The sequence below is a fragment of the Epargyreus clarus genome, unplaced genomic scaffold (genome assembly GCF_041222505.1).
Source record: "Epargyreus clarus isolate Ecla_fem2 unplaced genomic scaffold, WU_Ecla_fem_2.2 ptg000015l, whole genome shotgun sequence".
NCBI classification, from domain to species: domain Eukaryota; kingdom Metazoa; phylum Arthropoda; class Insecta; order Lepidoptera; family Hesperiidae; genus Epargyreus; species Epargyreus clarus.
Window position 1 is genome coordinate 6,098,462 of NW_027332223.1, and position 21,803 is coordinate 6,120,264.

Here is a 21,803-nt window from a genome sequence, read left to right on the forward strand (position 1 = left end):
TTATTTGAAATTAAACACACTCTTATTAAAGATGTATTTATTCATAAAGTTTTTGGGTACCAAATGACTTTAATATACACCGAATAGATATCAAAGAGGCATTAAAAGAAAGGGGTTTTTTGCATGCATATTATTTGCGCAAACTACTGGACGGAAACCACAAGAAATTTTCTAAGTATGCTGACAATTGTACAAAAAATACTGATTTTGAAGTTTACCTGTGCATGTTTATACCTTTATACATTGCATGTGCAATGTACTGTTAATTTGGGTCAAAATTTGCTTATCGCAATTACAACTATTTTGATATCTATTCAGTGGAAATGCATTTATAAAATGTAGGGCACAGCCAAGCAGTTAAACTTAATATTTACATTATTACTGTATGAGGCTTATTACGTTTACATATTATTATTATTTCAAGCTAATAATAAGAATATAAACAAGCGTTAAAATACTTTCAAAAAGTGTAAATGTTTTATAAATGATTTCAGAGGTATGCTTATTTATTAAAACTTGAAGCTTCCATGGATTCAAATGCGTCCAGCTTGATGTTTATTCTGTAACAAAAATACATATTATATATAACAACATTTTTAATTTTAATAATATTAAACAGAGGTGGGAGTTGAAAAAATTGCATTAACAATTTCTTTCAAGTGCACAAAGTATCATTTTTATAGAGAAAGAAAAAAAGTATAATTTTTGGGGAAACTAGGACTAGAATTGCTAGATTTTACACGCTCTTGAGTTTGTTTTAGAATTTTTAGGAATGCATGTTTCCTGGTGATGTTTTTCTTCACCATCCCAGCAGGTAATAATTAATTAAATTGAATTGCCCAAATGAGAGACCGAGATTCAATCCAGTATGCTATAATTGTTTTAAGAGGGTAAATGTCATATTGGACAGCTTGGTAATTTTTAACGCGGTTTTGTACAATTTGACTATTGCAATTTTACTAGTTGTAATTTTAAATTAGATTATAGCTTAGTGTTTTTCTTCCTGCTGTGTCTCTAACTATTGAAGGTCGGCTATACATTTTTTAAATCCCTCACAATTCCTTGAGAGGCGGAACAGCTGCGCTTGATATTAGGTTTAAAGAATCTTTATTTTTCTCATAAGACATACATGGTCACTTAAAACGAGAAAACTTAAAATATCTACATAATAAAGCTGTGTCCGGGAGTCGTGGATTTTATATAATGTATTTTGTATGTGTGTGTCGTTCATGTATCACGTAGCATGGTGTTGGTACTCACTCGTTGAAGGCGGCCTGCATGTCGTTAACCTTGGAGGGGTGGCAGACGACGGCGAGGCGCGCGCGCGGCCGCTCGAACAGCGTCGGCAGCCAGCGCCGCGCCGCCGCCAGCGCCGCCGCCTGCGACACCGTGGCGATCGTCTGCACCAGCTCCCTGAAACAACAACAACATTTATAATTTGTTTTTACGCGTTATTTTGTGGAAATCAAATGTACTCTTTTTGCCTGTGTGCACTATATTATGCCACATACACACCAAAATAATTATAGTTTATTTGGTAACTTGTATTAAAGCGTGCATTATGCAATTGGGCGTTTATCACTTGATTTAAATTAATTACCCATGGACATCTACAAATAAATCTAGAACGGATTGTAATTCTATCAAGTTCAGTCACAGATGCATTGCTACCTGTTACGTTCTATGATTGAGCTAAAGCGCCTCACATATAAGTAACACTGCTGTTATAAGACAGAGATAAGAGAGAAAAAAGCAATGTAGGATTCTTTCAAATTAACTAAACGTCACATTTTTTTATCAAAGTAAGAAGGGTAGAAGCGCCGATCTTATATAAAATACCCGTTATAAAGGCACTCATTCTACTCCTGACTTTGCACAACCAACGTTTCGTCATTCCTGTGACGGTTTTATTATTTATTTTCTTGCGTACTTGTTGTATCGGTCTCCGACGGTGCGCAGGTAGTTGAGCAGCGACTGCGCCACGACGTCCGCGGGGCACTTCTCGTGCTCCACCGCGTCGAACAGCGCTGTGCTGCGCGCAGACGCGAACAGCTCTTCGTCGAACTCGCCCGACGCCACGAACTCGTCCTGCGAATAATGATAATCATGCCATTCATAATGTCAATCCATCGGCACTTTGAAAGAAAGGGGCGTAGGGTCGTTGTAATCGCCGTACTTACAGTTTGTAAAAGCATAAGATATACAAGAAGACGGGATTTAATTATTTTGTTGTCTCCTATATTATGAATGGGTGGTGTTATTGTTTGACATGCAATAGGTCATTATAGATTGATTTTCTGCAATTGCTGAATAATAACACAAATAAATTTATGAATGTTCTATTGAACATTTATAAATTGTATTTTATTTGTACCTAATAAGGTACAAATTGTTTCTCACGAATAAGATTATGTTGAAATTAGGTTCGGCGTCTTGATAATAACAAACTAGCAATGAATTAGAAAGTCAATCAGGGTAGGGTATAAGCTCTATAAGGGTTTGTACTTACCATAATAGACTTAGCCTTCGTGAAGGCGGCGACGATGTTGGTGGCGCGATACAGCGAGAAGGCCAACACAGCCTCGCCCGGCACCGGCCGCACAGAGTAGCTGTATGATAAGCCACAGCCGCGGATCAAACGCCACATCGGACCCTTGCGAACAGATAAAGTATCTTTATATAAATGCGCAATTAATTATATTTGTTGTCATAAAAAAAAAACAGTATTAACATTACTCAATGTAAATATGTCATGAATTAACCTGTTTTCGTGTAAATATTTTAACATACTTTTTATAATATAGTTTCAAAACCCTTCTAAAAATAATGACATCCTCAATAGACAGATTACTAAAATTAATAATGAATTAATCTAACGGTGATGTTATCAATTCTATTTCAGGGTCAGCGACCGTGGATCATGTTATAAAAAAATGTTTAAATGTAAATGTTTAAAGGTGGTAGAACCCTTTGTGGTTCGACTCCGGTTACACCACCGCCACACCTATTTCTACCTAATAACAGCAGTGTTACGCGCTGCTGTGTTCCGGTTTGAAGGGTATGGTAAGGGAGACAGACTTTTCCGAGGCGTTCCAGCTTAGTCCTCAGGGGTAGCGGCGCATCTGTGGCCGACCTCAGGTAGGGATATCTAATCCTATCTGGGGTCGATTACAGATGTCCATGGGCGGCAGTAGCCACTTACTGCATTATTACACTGCATGCTCGTCTGCTACTCTTATATTATAAAAAAAAAAAAATATAACTCTTTACAATGTTAAATTCGTTAAGTTTAAACATGTTAAAGTTGTACGCGGATAATACACACACTCCATTTTAACACCATTACACTTGCTATACCAATTTATGGGCAACAAAATAGCAATCCTATAGTCATAAAGTTTAACATTCTGTGTATTACAAATTAGTATAGCCCGGGCCAATCTTCTAGTCCGCTCTGAAGGTGTACCCGCCATCGAGAGTGGGAAACGGACGGGTGCTGGGGGATCCCGCGTTGTCTTCGTCCCACTATCGCAATAACTGCCATTTGCTTTTGTGATGCGACTTTATAGGATTTTTATATTCGGAGCGGACTACATGTCGACATACCTCGAGTTGCGTGAAGTAGTTCAAGGCGACGAGCAGCGGCGCGTACTGGTCGAGGCCGAAGCCCGCGGGCCCGGGCGCCAGCTGCAGGCTGAAGGCGCTCTCCACGCCGCCCACGCCCACCACCAGCCCTCCGCTGCCGCCCTCCGCTCCCTCCGCGCCCGGCATCGACATCAGCGCCGAGTCCGGATAGCGCTCCGGCCTATGAAACAAACACATATATTGCTCATCAACACGACCAATGACAAGAATAGATATCGTGAGGAAATCTTCACGCCCGAGGCTTCATTACAGTTCATAAAGGTGTGTGAAGTGCACCAATTTACACTACGCCTGGGCGGTGGACTCTGGGTTAAACCTTTCTTACTTGGAGAGGAGTTCCATGCCCAGAAGTGAGACAATAATGCATTGACGATGATGAATTGACGATAGGCAGATGTGCTACAGTTATTTATAACATGACAGTTGAAATAACTTTTTAAACAATTTTCACGTATGTTACCATATTTATTACCTATTTTCATACATCACAATTTGGCTTTGATTTTGTCCAAGTCACCCTCATAGACAATAACAGTAACTCAATTATTTTATAACTGTAAAAACGATGCAGTATTTAAATACTTACTCGACAGGAGTTATCTCGTTTTCCCGTGCGAATTGTTGCCAAGGTTCGGTGCTGAGCTTGTATCTTTCGAAATCAGTGGCAATATGCAGCCAAACTTTTTCGGTTATCTTCTTGAAGGCCTCCCTAGCTTCTTTGAGTGCTGTTTCAGCGGCATCTCCGTTCAATTGCTCGATCAGTTCCTTCAGGAACTTCTGCTGCCTCAGCACAGAGCACCAGTGCAAGTTGCTGTCCTTGCTGTAGAGCGTGTCGCGAAGGATGTCGTGCAACATTTTGAAGCCATTTCTGCGCACCTAAGAAAATAGAAGATTCATTAATTATTTATGTGTAAAAATAGTAATACTGTTGCAATATCTACGTTACATTCATTTGTTTGCATTAATCACCTTATACTTCATATTATCAGTTCCCTTATAAGTAAAACAAAAGCCTCCCAACATTAAAGTTTGTTTCAAATTTTTAATAAAAAATAACGCCTTCTACATTCGTAGCCCCTTTCCTTAGTAACTTTCCTATGTCGTGAGTGTTCTATACACATACAAAGACTAAATACAAACACCCAGACCCAGAATAGAAATCTAAATTTATTATTAGGATATGTTTGGCCTGGGCATCGAACCCGGAATGCAGACCGATATGCTGAATGCTCTGCCACATGGTCTTATATTATATTATTATATATAAGAGTGCATATTCATTACATATCGCATAGCATAGAAATAAAGCATTAACAAGTCCATTAAATACTTCCTCGTTACACTGTTAATTATCAAACAGAGTGTTTCATAGCTCCATAAAAATAGATGAGTATATAGTAAATATTAAACATATACTAAATATAATATATACTAAGATATATGAAACTCTAACGTAAGCTGGAAATATGATTTTACAAATAAATAAATAAAAACTTACCTGCGCGGCATCGTTGACCATCCGCTGAGCGAAGACCAGCAGTCTTTCTTTTGTTATTTCAGCCGCGTATATAACCTCGTGCAGGTGCTTGACTACTTCTATGTAGTCTTCGGGCTCGCACTGGAAAATATAAATTGTTTAATTGCTACCTACAACAAAATTGTATCTACATCTGCGATTTTATAAGTCAATAATATTTATATAACCTTTATTATGATGCAGAAGTAGCAAGTGGGCATGTAGTTTATTTACCAGATCAGATCTAAAAAATCACTGTTAGACGTGTATCATCAGAAAATTCCGGGAGCTTTTTCTAAACCGAGCATTTCGATACCACTGTAGACACATTACATCAAAAGGAGACTCCACTGCTTGTCCCATTGACCAAGAAAGAGTGGCCCCATTTGGAGTCAACACCATGTAGTTCATTCAAATGCAATCCACTCAGTATTATATGGCAACTTTGGTTTGAACATTCAAAAGAGGAAAAAATCCTATCTGATCACTGTCATAAGTGCTTATGAAAGACTTAGAAGGCTTAAGAGTGTGTACTTGAATAAAAACGTATGAAACACACTTACTCTAGTCTCAACATGCAGCAGGTTACAAAACGTGCCGACGGAGAAATTCCCGGGCCTGTTGAAGCCGATCTCCGTATGGAAGGTGACAGTGAGTTCTTCGGTGGTCGAGATGACCTCCTCGTGGGGTATCAACGCGTCCCCGCGCCGCACCGGGCACTCCCCGAGGCCGTTCAGCAGCACCGGGATCCACTTGCGAGTGCTCTGGTCCACTGACGTCGTGTCGAACATTAGGTTTATCTGCAACATTTTAAAACGTGTTTTTAAAGCCTTTCTTGTGATACTCATGGTATGGGTATATAAAAATAATTGGTCCATCATCTTTCAGCGTCCGCCATATTGGATTTAACATGATGTCACTAAGCTAATCACACAAGATAATGCATCCGAACTAAACGTGTATGCAAAATTTTAGTTTTATTGGTAGATATTAACTAGATTAAAATTCAGGTGCATGATCTGACCACACCATATATACATACTAACAAGGCAAAAGTTGCTTAAAATATAATTATATGTTAAAATTAAACTTTATTTAATATATTATGTTGTATATATGTCGGCTTGACTATTCTAAACCGACAGAATGACATGTATTAGATATAGATAGATAGATGATATGTAAATGTTATTAAAGAAAATTTGTATGTCACATTATAGGCTTCATGAGTGATGTGATCATTTTTTCATGCATCTTACGCACGAAGACTCAATTAAGATCATCGTAGATACTCACATAAACGAAGTTGGTCTTGAGGCTGTGCGCCCGGGTGTAGAGCGGCAGCGCCTGCAGGTCGAAGTGCGGACAGGGCGGGGCGCCGCTGCTCCAGCTGGCGATGGCGTGGCACTTCAGCGCGTCGCACGCCGGCACCGCCACGCCCGCCAGCGTGCCCGCCGGCGGCGCCCGCTGGAACGGACACGAACACGACTATGTAGCTACGTTGCGGACATGGATTAGTAAAGATACTTCGCCGCCTTGAAATTGAATGAAGCCACAAACGGCTTATTTTAAGTGTGCGTTTTTTGAATTCTTGACAAATAAAAACATTTTTAGAGAAAATTTACGAATAAATAACTAATACTGCGTAATTTACGTAATAAATAAATAATTATTTCAAATATTTTAGGGACATTTTAGCACGTAGACGTGGCAAAACTTTTTTACGCAACTATTTCCATTCTCAAAACTGGGTACATTTTCTTGTTAGGAGTGAGTAATCTTTACTAATCTATGGTTGCGGATTACTAAAATAACACTAGCGCTCGCTTGGCTTAGGACGTAAGCTTTTTTTTAATATAATATAGGACTAGCAGACGAGCCTACAGTCCACCTGATGATATGTGGCTACTGTCACCCATGGACATCTGTAATCAACCTCAGATAGGATTAGATATTCCTACTTGGAGTCGGCTACAGATGCGCCGCTACTCCTGAGGACTAAGCTGGAACGCCTCGTTAAAGTATGCCTCCCTTACCACACCCTTCAAAACGGAACACAGCAGCGCCTAACGCTGCTGTTATTAGGCAGAAATAGGTGTGACGGTGGTGCCGACGGCGTCGAACCACAAACGGTTCTACCACCTTCAAAGCTGGTGAATGAGTGACGAGAGCGTTACGAAAATTGGTACCGGGCAAGGCGAACGGAAGTAGTGAGGAAGGTATAAGTCAGTGAAGATAGGCAGAAAGAGCGTTACGTTTCGTACATACATATAGATGGAGCTAAAGATATTTATTTTTTTACTTCACTCATGTAGTCTAAAGGACACTCGTATTTATTTTATTATGTTACATGCATACATTTTAAAACATGGTTAAATGAAAGTTTGTTTTAAAAACATACCTCATTGAACTCCATGGCTTCTTTCAGTTGTTTGAATTTCTCCGCGAGCCCGTTCTCCCCGAGTTCGGCCCGTTGCTTTTCTAGTCTTGTTTTTTCTTCTTCTGCGATCCTGAGATATACCGACATGAGTTCATATTCATAAGAGATTCTATTAAACCTTATAAGCATAGATACACTTGTTAGCAGTCTCTTGGTTTTCAATTTTGATGTGAATTAGGTAATAACAGGGTAGAGTTAGGTTGGAAAGTATGTTATGTCACTATATCGTTTAATTCACAATTTGAGGTGTCTGTCTGTAATTAGAAAATTATTGTGTTTTTCTAAGCTTATGTCATAAAAATAGAAATTGCTTAGCTGATTTTCGCAGCCTTTTACGGGAAATATTTACTCACTTAGCTTGTAATTCGATACTGGGTGAACCAATGATGGTAACAAGATCATCAGTAAAGTATTTCTGGAGCAGTCCACGCCAATAATCTGCGTCGACTTCCATTAGTTCGTGGATCACTTGTTGAGGGTTCATGCGAGATATAAACTGGAAAATAAATTACAGGATTGAAACAAACTGTTCAGAAAATATTGCATTGACGTTGAGTTAATAAAATATGAACTGGTAATTGAAAAGATTATTTACAAAATTGAAACATAATTACTTTAACAAACTTGTGCTTCCACATGGAATGTACCTATAACGAGTGATTCTTCGAAGAGTTACAATTCATGTAACAAATTATGGAAAATGAGTTGCTTTCTATTATAATACTAGCAAGTTCAATACTCACATCATTCTCACTCTGCGAGTAGAGCGCATCACCGATACACCTAAAGGCGACAGCGTGGTGCGGATCGGACTCTAAACTAGCGAGAGTTTCCCGCAGCTGCTTCCTCAGCAAGCGCTTCAGTCGCACCATGTCCAGCGCCTCGGTACCTTCGCGGACACCCTGCAGGCACTCCCGCGCCGCCGTCTTGGCGGCTTCCAGCTTGCCGAGCGGCACGTTGTCTAGCTCGATCTTGATCAGTGACGCCAGGTTCTCGGTTAGGTTGTATGATACCTGCAATACAGTTGTCGATTGGGTCATTTGTTTCACTTCAGGGTTAATTTGGGAGACAAGGATTTACCGAGGAAATTTGTGGTTTGGGTTATGCAAAAACTTATTTGTTTTTTTTTTATTTTATTTTTATAGGAGTGCAGAGAAGGAGCATGCAGTCCACCTGATTGTAAGTCGCTACTGCCACCCATGGACATGCGTTGTCAACCAGATTAGATATTCCTACCTTAGGTCAGCTACAGATGCGCCGCTACCCTTGAGGACTAAGTTGGAACGCCTGGGATAAGTATGTCCACCTTACCACAATCTTCAAATTAGAACACAACAGCGCAAAGCACTGCTGTTATGAGGTAGAAATAGGTGTATGTGTTTCATGGGTGTTTTGTGTCGCACAGGTAGCGCAGCGGCCCGCCGCCGCCAGCTATCTGCAACGTGCACACTCACGTCGCCGGCGAGCGCGTCCTCCCGCTCGACGAGGCGGCGCTGCAGTGGCGCGGCGGCCGTGTCGCACAGGTAGCGCAGCGGCCCGCCGCCGCCAGCTATCTGCAACGTGCACACTCACGTCGCCGGCGAGCGCGTCCTCCCGCTCGACGAGGCGGCGCTGCAGTGGCGCGGCGGCCGTGTCGCACAGGTAGCGCAGCGGCCCGCCGCCGCCAGCTATCTGCAACGTGCACACTCACGTCGCCGGCGAGCGCGTCCTCCCGCTCGACGAGGCGGCGCTGCAGTGGCGCGGCGGCCGTGTCGCACAGGTAGCGCAGCGGCCCGCCGCCGCCAGCTATCTGCAACGTGCACACTCACGTCGCCGGCGAGCGCGTCCTCCCGCTCGACGAGGCGGCGCTGCAGTGGCGCGGCGGCCGTGTCGCACAGGTAGCGCAGCGGCCCGCCGCCGCCAGCTATCTGCAACGTGCACACTCACGTCGCCGGCGAGCGCGTCCTCCCGCTCGACGAGGCGGCGCTGCAGTGGCGCGGCGGCCGTGTCGCACAGGTAGCGCAGCGGCCCGCCGCCGCCAGCTATCTGCAACGTGCACACTCACGTCGCCGGCGAGCGCGTCCTCCCGCTCGACGAGGCGGCGCTGCAGTGGCGCGGCGGCCGTGTCGCACAGGTAGCGCAGCGGCCCGCCGCCGCCAGCTATCTGCAACGTGCACACTCACGTCGCCGGCGAGCGCGTCCTCCCGCTCGACGAGGCGGCGCTGCAGTGGCGCGGCGGCCGTGTCGCACAGGTAGCGCAGCGGCCCGCCGCCGCCAGCTATCTGCAACGTGCACACTCACGTCGCCGGCGAGCGCGTCCTCCCGCTCGACGAGGCGGCGCTGCAGTGGCGCGGCGGCCGTGTCGCACAGGTAGCGCAGCGGCCCGCCGCCGCCAGCTATCTGCAACGTGCACACTCACGTCGCCGGCGAGCGCGTCCTCCCGCTCGACGAGGCGGCGCTGCAGTGGCGCGGCGGCCGTGTCGCACAGGTAGCGCAGCGGCCCGCCGCCGCCAGCTATCTGCAACGTGCACACTCACGTCGCCGGCGAGCGCGTCCTCCCGCTCGACGAGGCGGCGCTGCAGTGGCGCGGCGGCCGTGTCGCACAGGTAGCGCAGCGGCCCGCCGCCGCCAGCTATCTGCAACGTGCACACTCACGTCGCCGGCGAGCGCGTCCTCCCGCTCGACGAGGCGGCGCTGCAGTGGCGCGGCGGCCGTGTCGCACAGGTAGCGCAGCGGCCCGCCGCCGCCAGCTATCTGCAACGTGCACACTCACGTCGCCGGCGAGCGCGTCCTCCCGCTCGACGAGGCGGCGCTGCAGTGGCGCGGCGGCCGTGTCGCACAGGTAGCGCAGCGGCCCGCCGCCGCCAGCTATCTGCAACGTGCACACTCACGTCGCCGGCGAGCGCGTCCTCCCGCTCGACGAGGCGGCGCTGCAGTGGCGCGGCGGCCGTGTCGCACAGGTAGCGCAGCGGCCCGCCGCCGCCAGCTATCTGCAACGTGCACACTCACGTCGCCGGCGAGCGCGTCCTCCCGCTCGACGAGGCGGCGCTGCAGTGGCGCGGCGGCCGTGTCGCACAGGTAGCGCAGCGGCCCGCCGCCGCCAGCTATCTGCAACGTGCACACTCACGTCGCCGGCGAGCGCGTCCTCCCGCTCGACGAGGCGGCGCTGCAGTGGCGCGGCGGCCGTGTCGCACAGGTAGCGCAGCGGCCCGCCGCCGCCAGCTATCTGCAACGTGCACACTCACGTCGCCGGCGAGCGCGTCCTCCCGCTCGACGAGGCGGCGCTGCAGTGGCGCGGCGGCCGTGTCGCACAGGTAGCGCAGCAGCACGGCCGCCGCTGTCAGCTCGCGGAGTGCCTGCGGGTCGCTCAGCGTCGGTCCGCGCCACCCGAACACTACCTGTAAAATGGACATCATTATGTTATTTGAAAAGGCGAGAATCGGTAAGGGCGCCTTCAATTTTGCCATGTATGTGAATGTATAAATGTTATTTCTTTAATCGAAGTGAGGATGGACTTTGATAAAGCCGTACGACCCTGTACGTACACGTGTACGTAACTTACGTACGTGTCATATGTATACACACCGTATCTGTGATTACAACGCAAAGTTTGATAGTTTAATTCTCCACATTTTTAAACCGCGATTCGTGATTCAAATATCTGAATTGATTGACCAATGTAATGAAAAACAAACTTCCACTATACAAGTTCGGGATTTAAATACCAGACAATGTAAACCCAATGGTTTGCTGATGATGGATGATGTTAACATACTTGTCCACAATCCTCAGTGTCTGCAGGCCATTGCTCCTTCAACTCTCCATATTGTGGTGGAGGGGGGATGGTCTGCCAAGGCTTCACCCAGTCTTCTTGGGTCTCGTTCTCTCGCTAGAACAAACCATATAAGTTCTATATTTTTAATTTCATATATTAAGTCTTTCTTTTCTAGTCTACCTACCAAGTATGTCTATATTGTTTTAATCGCGGAAATATCTCGAATATTATTTTGATAGAGCTTTCGGGTAGATAGAAGATTATAAAAATTTAAATGAGTATGGGGGCACGATCGATATTCTCTCGATTAACATGCGGCTGTCGTCTCATTTATTTCTACTACACATAGTATCAAGATTTTCACTATTATATAATGGGCCCAATCTGTCTTATACTGCCGAGCATTTCAAACTCAGCCTTTACTCTTTACGTCGATGATGCTCTTACGATGGTGGCATGTGTTAGGTGTACCAGATAAAAAAAGTCTCATAAACAACATTTCTATTTGAAATCTACTGAAAGCAAATACACTTTTGGCACGATCATTTTGCATTTCGGATAATCGTGTAGATCAGTCTATTCCGTGGATCTATTCTTATCCAAATTCCGAAGAAATGGCATACAAAGGACGAACAGTTTTAAAAATTGCAATGACAGACAAGGTTACGCGCGAGATACATTGCATTAAGCACATGTGGGAGTCACCTTTGTTATGATGTCATCCTCAACCGTGGCTAATGAAGCAAAAACTGCTTCGGCCTCGATTTGACCAGTTAGGATAATAGTCAAATTTTCTGGTCTGTAGAATTTCTTGTGGAAGTCGCGCACCTGAAAAATGAAATATATGTTCACTTTATGCGCATGTGAAAACGATTTATTCAAAGATCTTCAACCGGTTACAATCAAGATAAAAAACAAAGCCGGATTTATTGGGTCGCTTCTCAGAAATCCTTCTCAATCTTCCTTCTCAGATGCGAGAGAAATAATTACAATATTTGTACTTCATTAGTTACTTACATTATTTTAATACCTATGCCTATTTATCGCTAAAGATAATACATAATGTATAATTTAATAGAAAGCGCGTAAGCGTTAATGAATTTATACGAACATGAGTTTAAAATAACCACTACAGTTGAAACTCGTGGCGAGCCTACGACATAAGATAATAAACACATTACGTACTTCAATTGTTATAAGAACTAAATAATAGAGACTTATGTCGGATTGATTAAACAACACTCGTTATTTTTGACTGGCTGCATTTTTGCACATTTGTTAGGAGAACCTCCTACTTTTGTAGGAGGTTCTCCTAACAAATGTGAATTACTTTTTTTGTGCTTTTCATATTCTTAGTCGCACTATATAAATCAACTAAAATAAACACGAGGCTGATTAGATAGGTGCACTGTACAATTCGAAAAACGTGTTATAAGGGTTTACCTACACCTCAGTTGGTTAGATCAAAACAAATAAAATTAGACCACTTTTTTCTAACTTTAGTATTTATTGCAAAGTCCGGCATATCCTCCCCGGGGTAGCCCCCTGCAGAGAGGAATCCGTGCAGGGTTCCCTCACGCAAAATACTGACAAAGTGCGAGTCGGACTCGAAGGTTTTGTGGGGTCATGATGCCTGTGACCTGAGACGTGGTCCCAGGGGGAATCCTGGGACCGCGCCTGCGCTCAACATTGACGAGATAAAGGGAGAAACGGGCATAATGGTGGCGACTCGGTAGTCGGACCACTGGCTCAATCCGATTGGTTTTCTCATTTTTGTGCATATTTTTGTTTTTCGCCAATACCCCATTAGTATTGGCGAAAAATATGGCGCATTTTTAAACTATTAGATCCCCCTGGATCTAATAGTTTAAAAATGCGTTCCTATTATATACTCCCATGCGGAAAAAATGTAAAAATAGAATTATTTCACGCCGTTTCGTACATTTATATTTTAAGTGAATAAAGTTAACACTCTTATTCTTACACCGCAAAGTGTGGGCAGACCCTATCTGCATACAATAAGTATAAAACATAAAATTGCATGCATGACCTTGCAATAAATTATACTGAACTAATGACAGATTCTTAAATGGACCCTTATTTAGAGGCTGCATCATTTAAGATTTATAATGCATACAAAAACATTATTATTATATTAGGATTTATAAATAACTTAATTCTTAATCATAATTTTGTTTTTGACTTTTCATAATTTTAATATTAAGTTTTACAAAGTGTTATTGTAGATATTTTGTTATACTAGTCCATATTATTGTATATTGTATAAAGCAGTATTCTGCTAGTTTAGTCTAGTTATGGAGAAACAGCTATGCCCAGCAGTGGGACCTAAAAAAGAATACACCTGGATGTTAACATGTAAAGTAATCTACTTACTTTAGTGTTGTTACATGAAGTTCTTAGGTTCTTCATGATGCCTCCAGTTTCCGAAGAGTAGCCACTGTTAGGGTACATAGCTCTCAGGAGTTTTAACTCGCACCTATAGAGGATAAGTGCCTGTTATGTGAACATCCTTTGATTTTTTAAGCTGTGAAGATTTTCAAGCAAAGGGAGGCCTGTGCCTGCCAATAGGAAAAATTCCTGACTTCATCATAATGAGTATTAAAATAAAAAACCTATTTTTAATTTAGATTTGTGTGGTACATTTTTATAACACTTTTTTTTGTTACTATCTTTGATACAAATTAAATGCAAAGTTAAAGTAGATTTTTTTTTCTGAAATTCGGATTGTAAAAAAACTAAACTATCTTAATTTTTGTCTGGCTGTACCAACCTGCTATCAGCAGTGTTTTCCCGGCCCTGCATCTCACAGTACACTACACCAGCATCCTCGCCATCACCATCAATGTGATGGACTTCAGTTGTGAACCCCTGGTCGGTGAGCGTTGGGTTGAGAATGTGGTCCAGATAGATAGGCAATAAAGTCAACATGCCTTCATCACCTGTTGATACAAATGTTCACGTCTTATTATGTTTTCTCCTTTGCAAAATTATATTATCTTGAAATTGTCTCCGATAACTCTAGACATATTTAGGAATTTATATAATTATTATAATTGGAACTTTAATTAGACCTACCCTAAATTCAGAAAATCTGATATGTATAATAGGTATTATATTTATAATACAATTGGTTTTTCTCCATTCTTCCACAGCCAGTTAATAATTATGATTACCATTTTTCCTCCTGTTACATTGAATCTGTAAGATCCATAAGCATTCTAGATTGTCTTACTTTTATGTTAAAAATTATAAGATCACTTAGGTCTCTATCAATGACTTTTATGACTCTGAGTTATTACTATAGTTACCTATCATAGTATACATTTTTTTCATCTCATGAGTTTGCAAAATATTTATAAACGAAAGTGGCATTTTTTAAATGGATGTCTCCTTACTTACCTGCAGTGTATATGGTGTAGCAGGTATGATCCGTGTCAGTCCAGGCGTTGGTGCCATGAGCCATGCAGCGGTTGGCAAGAAGGTCCAAGATGCCCTTGTAAGGGTAGCGCTTGGACCCCAAAAAGATGAGGTGCTCCAAGGTATGTGGTAGTCCATCATCATCATGGGCTTCCGTTGCTGTTTAGAAGGTTATCATTATGGTAAAAGAAAAGTGTGATAAATTTTTAAGCACATAATTACAAACTGCTTTTGGTTTTATTTTTATGAAATATTGTTCCAATGGCACAATTCGAAAACCTCTCTTTTTTATATGTTTTCAATTACTCAAAAATCAGTTAAATAATAAATTATTTTCCAGCAACATGTGAATGTACATAGAATATAAATTATTCAATTCTAACAATCAAACTCTTATTGAATCTTTTTTTTTACATAAAATATATAACAAACGATACTTACCAAGACAGAAATATCCATTGACGACTGGACCCTCAACATTCGCTATAATTACGGTGAGACCCGTTTTATCCGATACATACTTATTGACCGGTATGACATCAGACGCTTTAGTAGACGATACCAATTTAAAATGAGACATGATCACACTCGATAAGGACACTAGCACAAATGGAGAAGTATTACACTTTTTTTACGAGTTATGTAGGTAATACTCTTTGCTTAACCGGTAACCAAAGTGAACCGGTGTCGACACTATCAGTGAGGGGAGACTGAAGAATGAGGACTGTGAAAATCGAAAATCAGATACACAATATTTGTAATTAGTATTATTCGTTTCCGACAAGATCACGTACGAAATTAACATTTATTTTACATCGCAAAAGTCATAAAGCAAGCAGCGGCAAGCAGGCAATTTGTCAAATTGTCGAAACTGTCAATGTCATCGTGAAGGTTGATGTCACACAATCAGGTCTGTGGTTAATGTTCATGTCATACAAAATAATAAATTGTCTATTATAAATCTTAGCGTTGTATAGCGACTACTCGAAATATAAAATATGTATATAAAGGATTTCAGGTGCACTTTATTTATAATATCTTTAAATAAAGTGCCGCCCATGTACATATGTAATCAATCCCTGAAAGGATTATTATATTGGTTTAGTACCACACTAAAATTCCTCCGGTGGGCTTCCTCTGACGACTCCGGTATCTGTATTATTCTCCATAGAAGGAAACAGGCGCGCCCTCTGAGCGCGGTGCCCTGTCAGGCTCCGCCCAGGTAAACATAACGTTCGCCTCACTAGGACAAGCGACTACACATACCGCCGTTCTTCTCGGGGTTGCTGGCCGAGTGGTTAGTGCTCCCACTCTTGCTGTCCACCACAACGAAACCCTTCTTTTAGTTCTAAAAATAACTATAAACATATTAAATAACATTTGTGAGGGGTAGTCATGGTAGTTTATCACACTTAAAAATAATTATAATATTTATAAAATTATAAGGGTAGATTCAACATTCCGCCGCGGTACTATGCATTATGTATGCATTACAGTATTTTTACTAGGTACTTGCTACGCTAGATTGTACTTATATAATATTTAGCATTTATAATACCTAGATTAAAATTAAAATCCTTTTTTATTTTTGTCCAGACTTTATTAACGATCATCGGTCATATTCAGATTGAAATTTTAGATTAGGTAATAAGATATTTTTCTTGTATCATAAACGCTTATTACACAACCCGATATGAAGGGCCCTGCATCCAGGGTGGGCGTGTACCCTAGTTAGGGAGCTAGGCAGATCGGGATGATCCGATCGCCCTAAATAGGGACACTAACTCCCTAAGTCTTATTACACCACTCTTTGTTAGGGTTAGGGTCCCTCAAAATTGGGTGGTCTAATAAGGCCTTTAAGCATGTCTATTCAAATATGGATACAATTATATATTTCCTTATATTGAAATGAAATAAATAGTAAGAAATGATTTATCCTGATATGATCATTAATTCACTCACAAGTTATAAACATAGCCCTTATAGAGTAAACTTTGAATTAGGTCCAGGGAGTACTGTGTGTATCATTTACCATCCATATGGTTATTTGTTATTCATGGAAATATTAAAAAAGTACCTAGTTCTATTACTGTCTGAAATATTTATACTGGAAGTGCTTCAGTGTTAACGTTTATCATTGCGATAAATAAACGTTTTAGATACCTAAATTTAAATCACATTAGATATCAATCGCATTATGATCAATAAATTTGTGCAGATATTTTATTTTAATCGTGTTACGTAATACATTAAAAATAATGAAGAGTTCTTTCTTTCAATATTTTTGTAAATTTAAAACGAAAACTGACGGAAATATGGAACATCGTAGTATAGGTATTTATGGAATAAATAAGGCATCGTAGCCTTGTAATATAAGCATTGATAAATAATCTAATATATCATGTCAGGCGGCCTTACTCGGTGTGTTTTTTGAGCAGGTAGGTACGTACAAGATGCAGGCAAACCTCGAGACCATTAATGATTTACGAGTTAATATGTGGAATTCCGTATTGGAGAATTGCAATCTTAAATAATACACGGACGTTTGTGGTCTCCCCTATTACTGGGAAATTCGTGATGATGCTTATTGCAGAGGCATTTAGATAAATTCTTGTGCATAAACTAAATCAACCACACACGCATTGCTACACCTGAGGACTGAGTTGAGACGCCTATATACCCGCAAATCAATCTACACTACACTTTTTGAAAAACCTCTGTTAAGTAATTTTCCTATGATACAGCATTAATTATACTATTTATTTAAACTATGTTATTGAATTAATTTATAGAATATATTAAATTAAGCGCTTGAACTTAGAGATTAGTCTACATAATAATGTACTTAATAGGAGAAATGAGCTAATGTCGCACACGTAATAGCACTTTCCAATTTGTCTATCGATTATGTTTTTCTTCTCACCGATTTCGATGTGAATGTGAACGGAGAGCTGGCTCTTTGCCTGATCGTCTCCCACGGCAACGTTGTCTAGAATACCAGTTAACGCCTGCTGTTCTGTCTGTCTTTATATGTGTATTAAAAGATTATTTACGTAGCTTTTTAAAAAAAAATATATACAATGTTTTACTCTGTTCTACGTCATAACCAAGATATTTATGTAAATTTTTAAGAAGTCTTATTTATACATTTCTCCTGCGAAGACTCATATTGACTAGCCCTGGGGTATATAAATTTATAAATACCTAAATGTAAAAATATTGTTTCTAATTTTGGTAGTTTGTGATGGACAGACATGCACCTGCTACAGTTTTAAATTAGTGTAGACGGAGTACAATCACCACGCACCCCACCGGGCGCCGTCGTATCCGTTGTTCGCGAGCGCAGTTACGAGTGCGTTCACGTTGGCTGTATACGTCGATGTAACCGTATCACGCGCGCGAGTAAAGACATTTAAAAAAAGTTCACTGGAAATTTCGCGCCATAAGGAATTCCAAACCATAATACTTATTATTTTTAAAACAAATTCATTTGGTAAGTTTTTAGAAAACACTCAATTTATATTATTTTAAATTAGGTTTAGGGATACTATAGATAGAGTAATGTTAAACGGGAATTATGAATATTCCTTAAAAATATTAATATACTTGTCTACAGTTCTTACAAAGATTCTCATAAATATATTTTTAAGAAGTTTAAAATATATTTTCTTAAAATTTAACATGAAGTACCTAACCTTTATACCTATAGGTATTTAGGGTGCTGACCCTATACGTGTGATACTATACGAAAATAAACATATTATAATTAAATAAAAAAATTTAATTACTAAGTATACTCGAACAATTTGAATTAAAAATCTAAATTAATTTTTATATAGGTAGGCTGCATTGAAATTTCCTACTTGTGTATTTATTTACGTAGGTGTATGCGCTGATAAAGTCAGTAATTTGGTACTTCGTGAGTGCATTATTAAAAAAATACGTGTATGGAAATGAAATATTATGTTTTCCGTGGAAACTATTAATCTTATACCTACTACCTAATATTGTTCAACAAACGAGCATGCATATTAATAGTAGTTAATGCCACTACCGCCCATTTATAAATGTGGCCAACACCAAATAGTTATGTCAGGGGTTGTTGCCGCCCCAGACGCCAGATTACGTTGTTTAGTCATTAAGTCCCAAACTTAATATTATGTACATATATATTTTGTAACTTCATTGTTTAAGTCATTACCTGTGTTACTGTTATAATTATATCTTTAAGTAAATTATATTTATCTCTAGGATGTAATTACAATTTTTAGGAGGTTGTCATTAATTTGACAAAATAATGATAATATTTATCTTATCAATTTGCGCAGAACAGTTCCCTAGATATAAAAATGTTATCGGACATATTTTTGCCGTAGGTAGATACTTGTGAACTTACATAATTAGCAAGTATTAATCAAAAGATAATAAATTAAAAGATATATATTATAAATTAAGCCGTAAAATTGCTTTCTACTGCGATGACACCATCGCACCTTCATGAGGAATTTGGTGGGTTGCGTATTTGTTACATTGAAATAGCAATGAAAACACGGAAATAGTTTTATTTATATATTAACTAGATATATCATTGTAATACGAAAATGTTAACTAAATTATAATAATTATAGTTACCCACATAAACCACTTAATTGGCTTAAATGAAATAAATATAAGATTATTACTTAAGCACAGTTAATTAAAATTTGACAATGTCAATTAACAGTAATTTTCAGGTCAAATTGCGTTTTACATTACTGCGACTAATAAAATAGTTTACAGTACGAGGTCCAACGTTGTGAAAAATAAGTAGGTACATATATATTCTTAATTCTTATAAACAAAATAACATTTTAAGGGGAATGTAGTTATGCCCATTGGCCTATCAAAATTATGGTGGATAGGTAAAAGGTTATCACGGACGTTAGTAATCAATATGATTACAGTTTGTAAATACAGCAGTTTTATCTTGAACCTATATGTATTTTGTGTTCATGTCCTCGATAGGTACTCTTATTGTTTATGTGCGGTCAAAGGCAACCGTTTATAAAACACGCGTTGCGTCTTCACGTTGGCAGGTACTTATACACGCAATGATTTATCCAAGAATGAGTGGGTTATAGAAAAAAACGTTAAGTGTTATCTTGGCTACTGTTGATTACGGTGGTGTCTACGTATTTCTAGATGAATTGCTGAGCATCTAAACAAATTGCATATTTCGTCTGAGCTTGCAGTATGTACGTACACAATACATATTATACCTACCTCTATGGTATTTGAAGGAAGATTGTCAATGGTTACCGATTATGGGTTATAAGCTTTATTAGTAGTATATCGATGGTTATAAGTATTACAATTATTATCATGCTGTAGTAGGGATTACTGGACAAGTCGTAGGTATATGACGTTTTTCAACTATTTCGGTTAAGTTTTAATGACGGTTACATAACCGTGACTGAACATTGATGTATTGTATTATTAGATTTACCGGTGCTTCAGAGTTCTAAGCGGTACAATTTTAGTTCGTAGGCACGTTGTAAAACTAAATACCGAATACACAGCGCATGTGGCGGCTTATTTTGAGCGGGGTCATGCACATGAGTAGTCGACAGAATTAGCTTGCATTTTACTCAATCTATAGGTACTATATTTAATCACGAACATAATTACTTAAGAGTCTCATCGTATATTTCTCAATGTTGTTGGTGTAAAGTGTATGTGTAGATAATTAACCATTAGTATAAATCTAATTTAATCTAGGTAAAATGTGCGTAAACTAGACCGTTTACGCACATTTTACCTAGATTATATATAAATATACTAGATGACCCGGTGAACTTCGTACCACCTAATTATGAGTGACTATCTGTACCTCGTGGTTTCACTCGTGTAATTTATGTATTATGTCCATAAACTACTGGTAAATATTAGGAAATGGCCACAGGAGAACAGGAAAATAAAAAATACAATTAAATAAAATTCACTCTACCTCACTGCAGTCTGTTATTTTTTTACCGACTTCAAAAAGGAGGTGGTTATCAATTCGGCCGGTATCTTTTTTTTATGTATGTACACGAATTACTCCGCCGTTAGTGAACCGATTTTAATAATTATTTTTTTATTGTGTTATTTTTTATTGTAGGTTCTAATGAAATTACAAAGTCAGTGCATCATTGACTATTTAAGGGTCTGATAATGTGGCTCGGAGACTATGAGAGAAAATATGTAACTCCTCAACCGATGGGGATATTTGAGTTGTGTTTGAAGATATTTGGTGTAAGTTCTAACGAAATTGCAAAGTCAGTTCATCATTGACTATTTAAGGGTCTGATAATGTGGCTCGGAGACAAAATATGTAACTCCTCAACCGATGGGAATAATTGAGTCGTGTTTGAAGATATTTGGTGTAGGAGGTTCTAATGAAATTGCAAATCATTGACTATTTAGTTAGGTTAGGTTGGAACACATAAGACAATATAAAACTAAGCGGGCAGGGCGCGGCAGCGCCCTGCGTGCGGGCGGTTCCAATCAATGTAAATTCAGACCGTACCTTAATTCATGATCACGTTTATACAATTTTATATTGTATTAATATAAATGTTATTATGTCATCACTAAAAAGGGTAAAAAAAAATTTAACAAAAAATACAACCGACTTCTATGTCACTACATAGTAAAAAATAATTCAAATAAATGTTGGTTTAGTACATATTTCTGAAGTCGGCGCTCAATATATTTCGTTCGAATTATTTTTTACTTTGTAGTGACATAGAAGTCGGTTGTATTTTTTGTTATTTTTTTTACAAACACGCAAAAAGAAGTGCCTATAACTTCAATCACGGTTTTTTTTAAAGAATGTTTATTTACTTATAGTACTCTAATCGGGTTGTTGAATAGCTAAAAATGCTGAAACAGGTGTGTAAATAGAAAGGCGATTTATAACAGTCTTAAGGGTTGATCTAAAAAAACAAACAGTGACTCAGATGCTTCATTATGTCTTATGATAATTTTCT

General features: G+C 40.0%; 2 protein-coding genes across 2 annotated transcripts in view; one reads left to right on the forward strand and one right to left on the reverse strand.

Annotated features, from left to right (window-relative positions):
* Positions 1–22: 22 nt before the first annotated feature.
* LOC140747702 (uncharacterized protein C05D11.1) lies at positions 23–15,676 on the reverse strand. Its single transcript, XM_073080248.1, has 19 exons — positions 15,235–15,676; positions 14,776–14,952; positions 14,147–14,315; positions 13,750–13,852; positions 12,061–12,183; positions 11,356–11,469; positions 10,826–10,978; positions 8,345–8,614; positions 7,955–8,097; positions 7,563–7,671; positions 6,458–6,628; positions 5,725–5,961; positions 5,144–5,263; positions 4,232–4,521; positions 3,607–3,805; positions 2,510–2,653; positions 1,931–2,088; positions 1,261–1,413; positions 23–560 (listed from the first exon to the last, which is right to left on the reverse strand). The coding sequence occupies exons 1-19, from the start codon at positions 15,371–15,373 to the stop codon at positions 503–505; spliced, it is 3,030 nt and encodes a 1,009-aa protein (XP_072936349.1). The 5' UTR covers positions 15,374–15,676; the 3' UTR covers positions 23–502.
* A 2,448-nt stretch (positions 15,677–18,124) lies between these two features.
* Positions 18,125–21,803, forward strand: part of Fatp (fatty acid transport protein) — a 29,233-nt gene continuing 25,554 nt past the window's right edge. The window contains exon 1 of the mRNA XM_073080260.1: positions 18,125–18,286. The gene's annotated coding sequence lies outside the window, so the exon portion shown is untranslated. The remainder of the gene's footprint in view (positions 18,287–21,803) is intronic.

Bases quoted from the DNA above. Each gene is read 5' to 3' on its own strand.
- LOC140747702 (XM_073080248.1), bottom strand. From the start codon at position 15,373: ATGTCTCATTTTAAATTGGTATCGTCTACTAAAGCGTCTGATGTCATA. The intron at 8,615-10,825 runs GTGAGTGTGCAC...ACTGTATTGCAG, and splicing joins AGGACGCGCTCGCCGGCGAC to GTATCATACAACCTAACCGA. The intron at 5,264-5,724 runs GTAAGTGTGTTT...TATATTTTCCAG, and splicing joins TGCTGCATGTTGAGACTAGA to TGCGAGCCCGAAGACTACAT.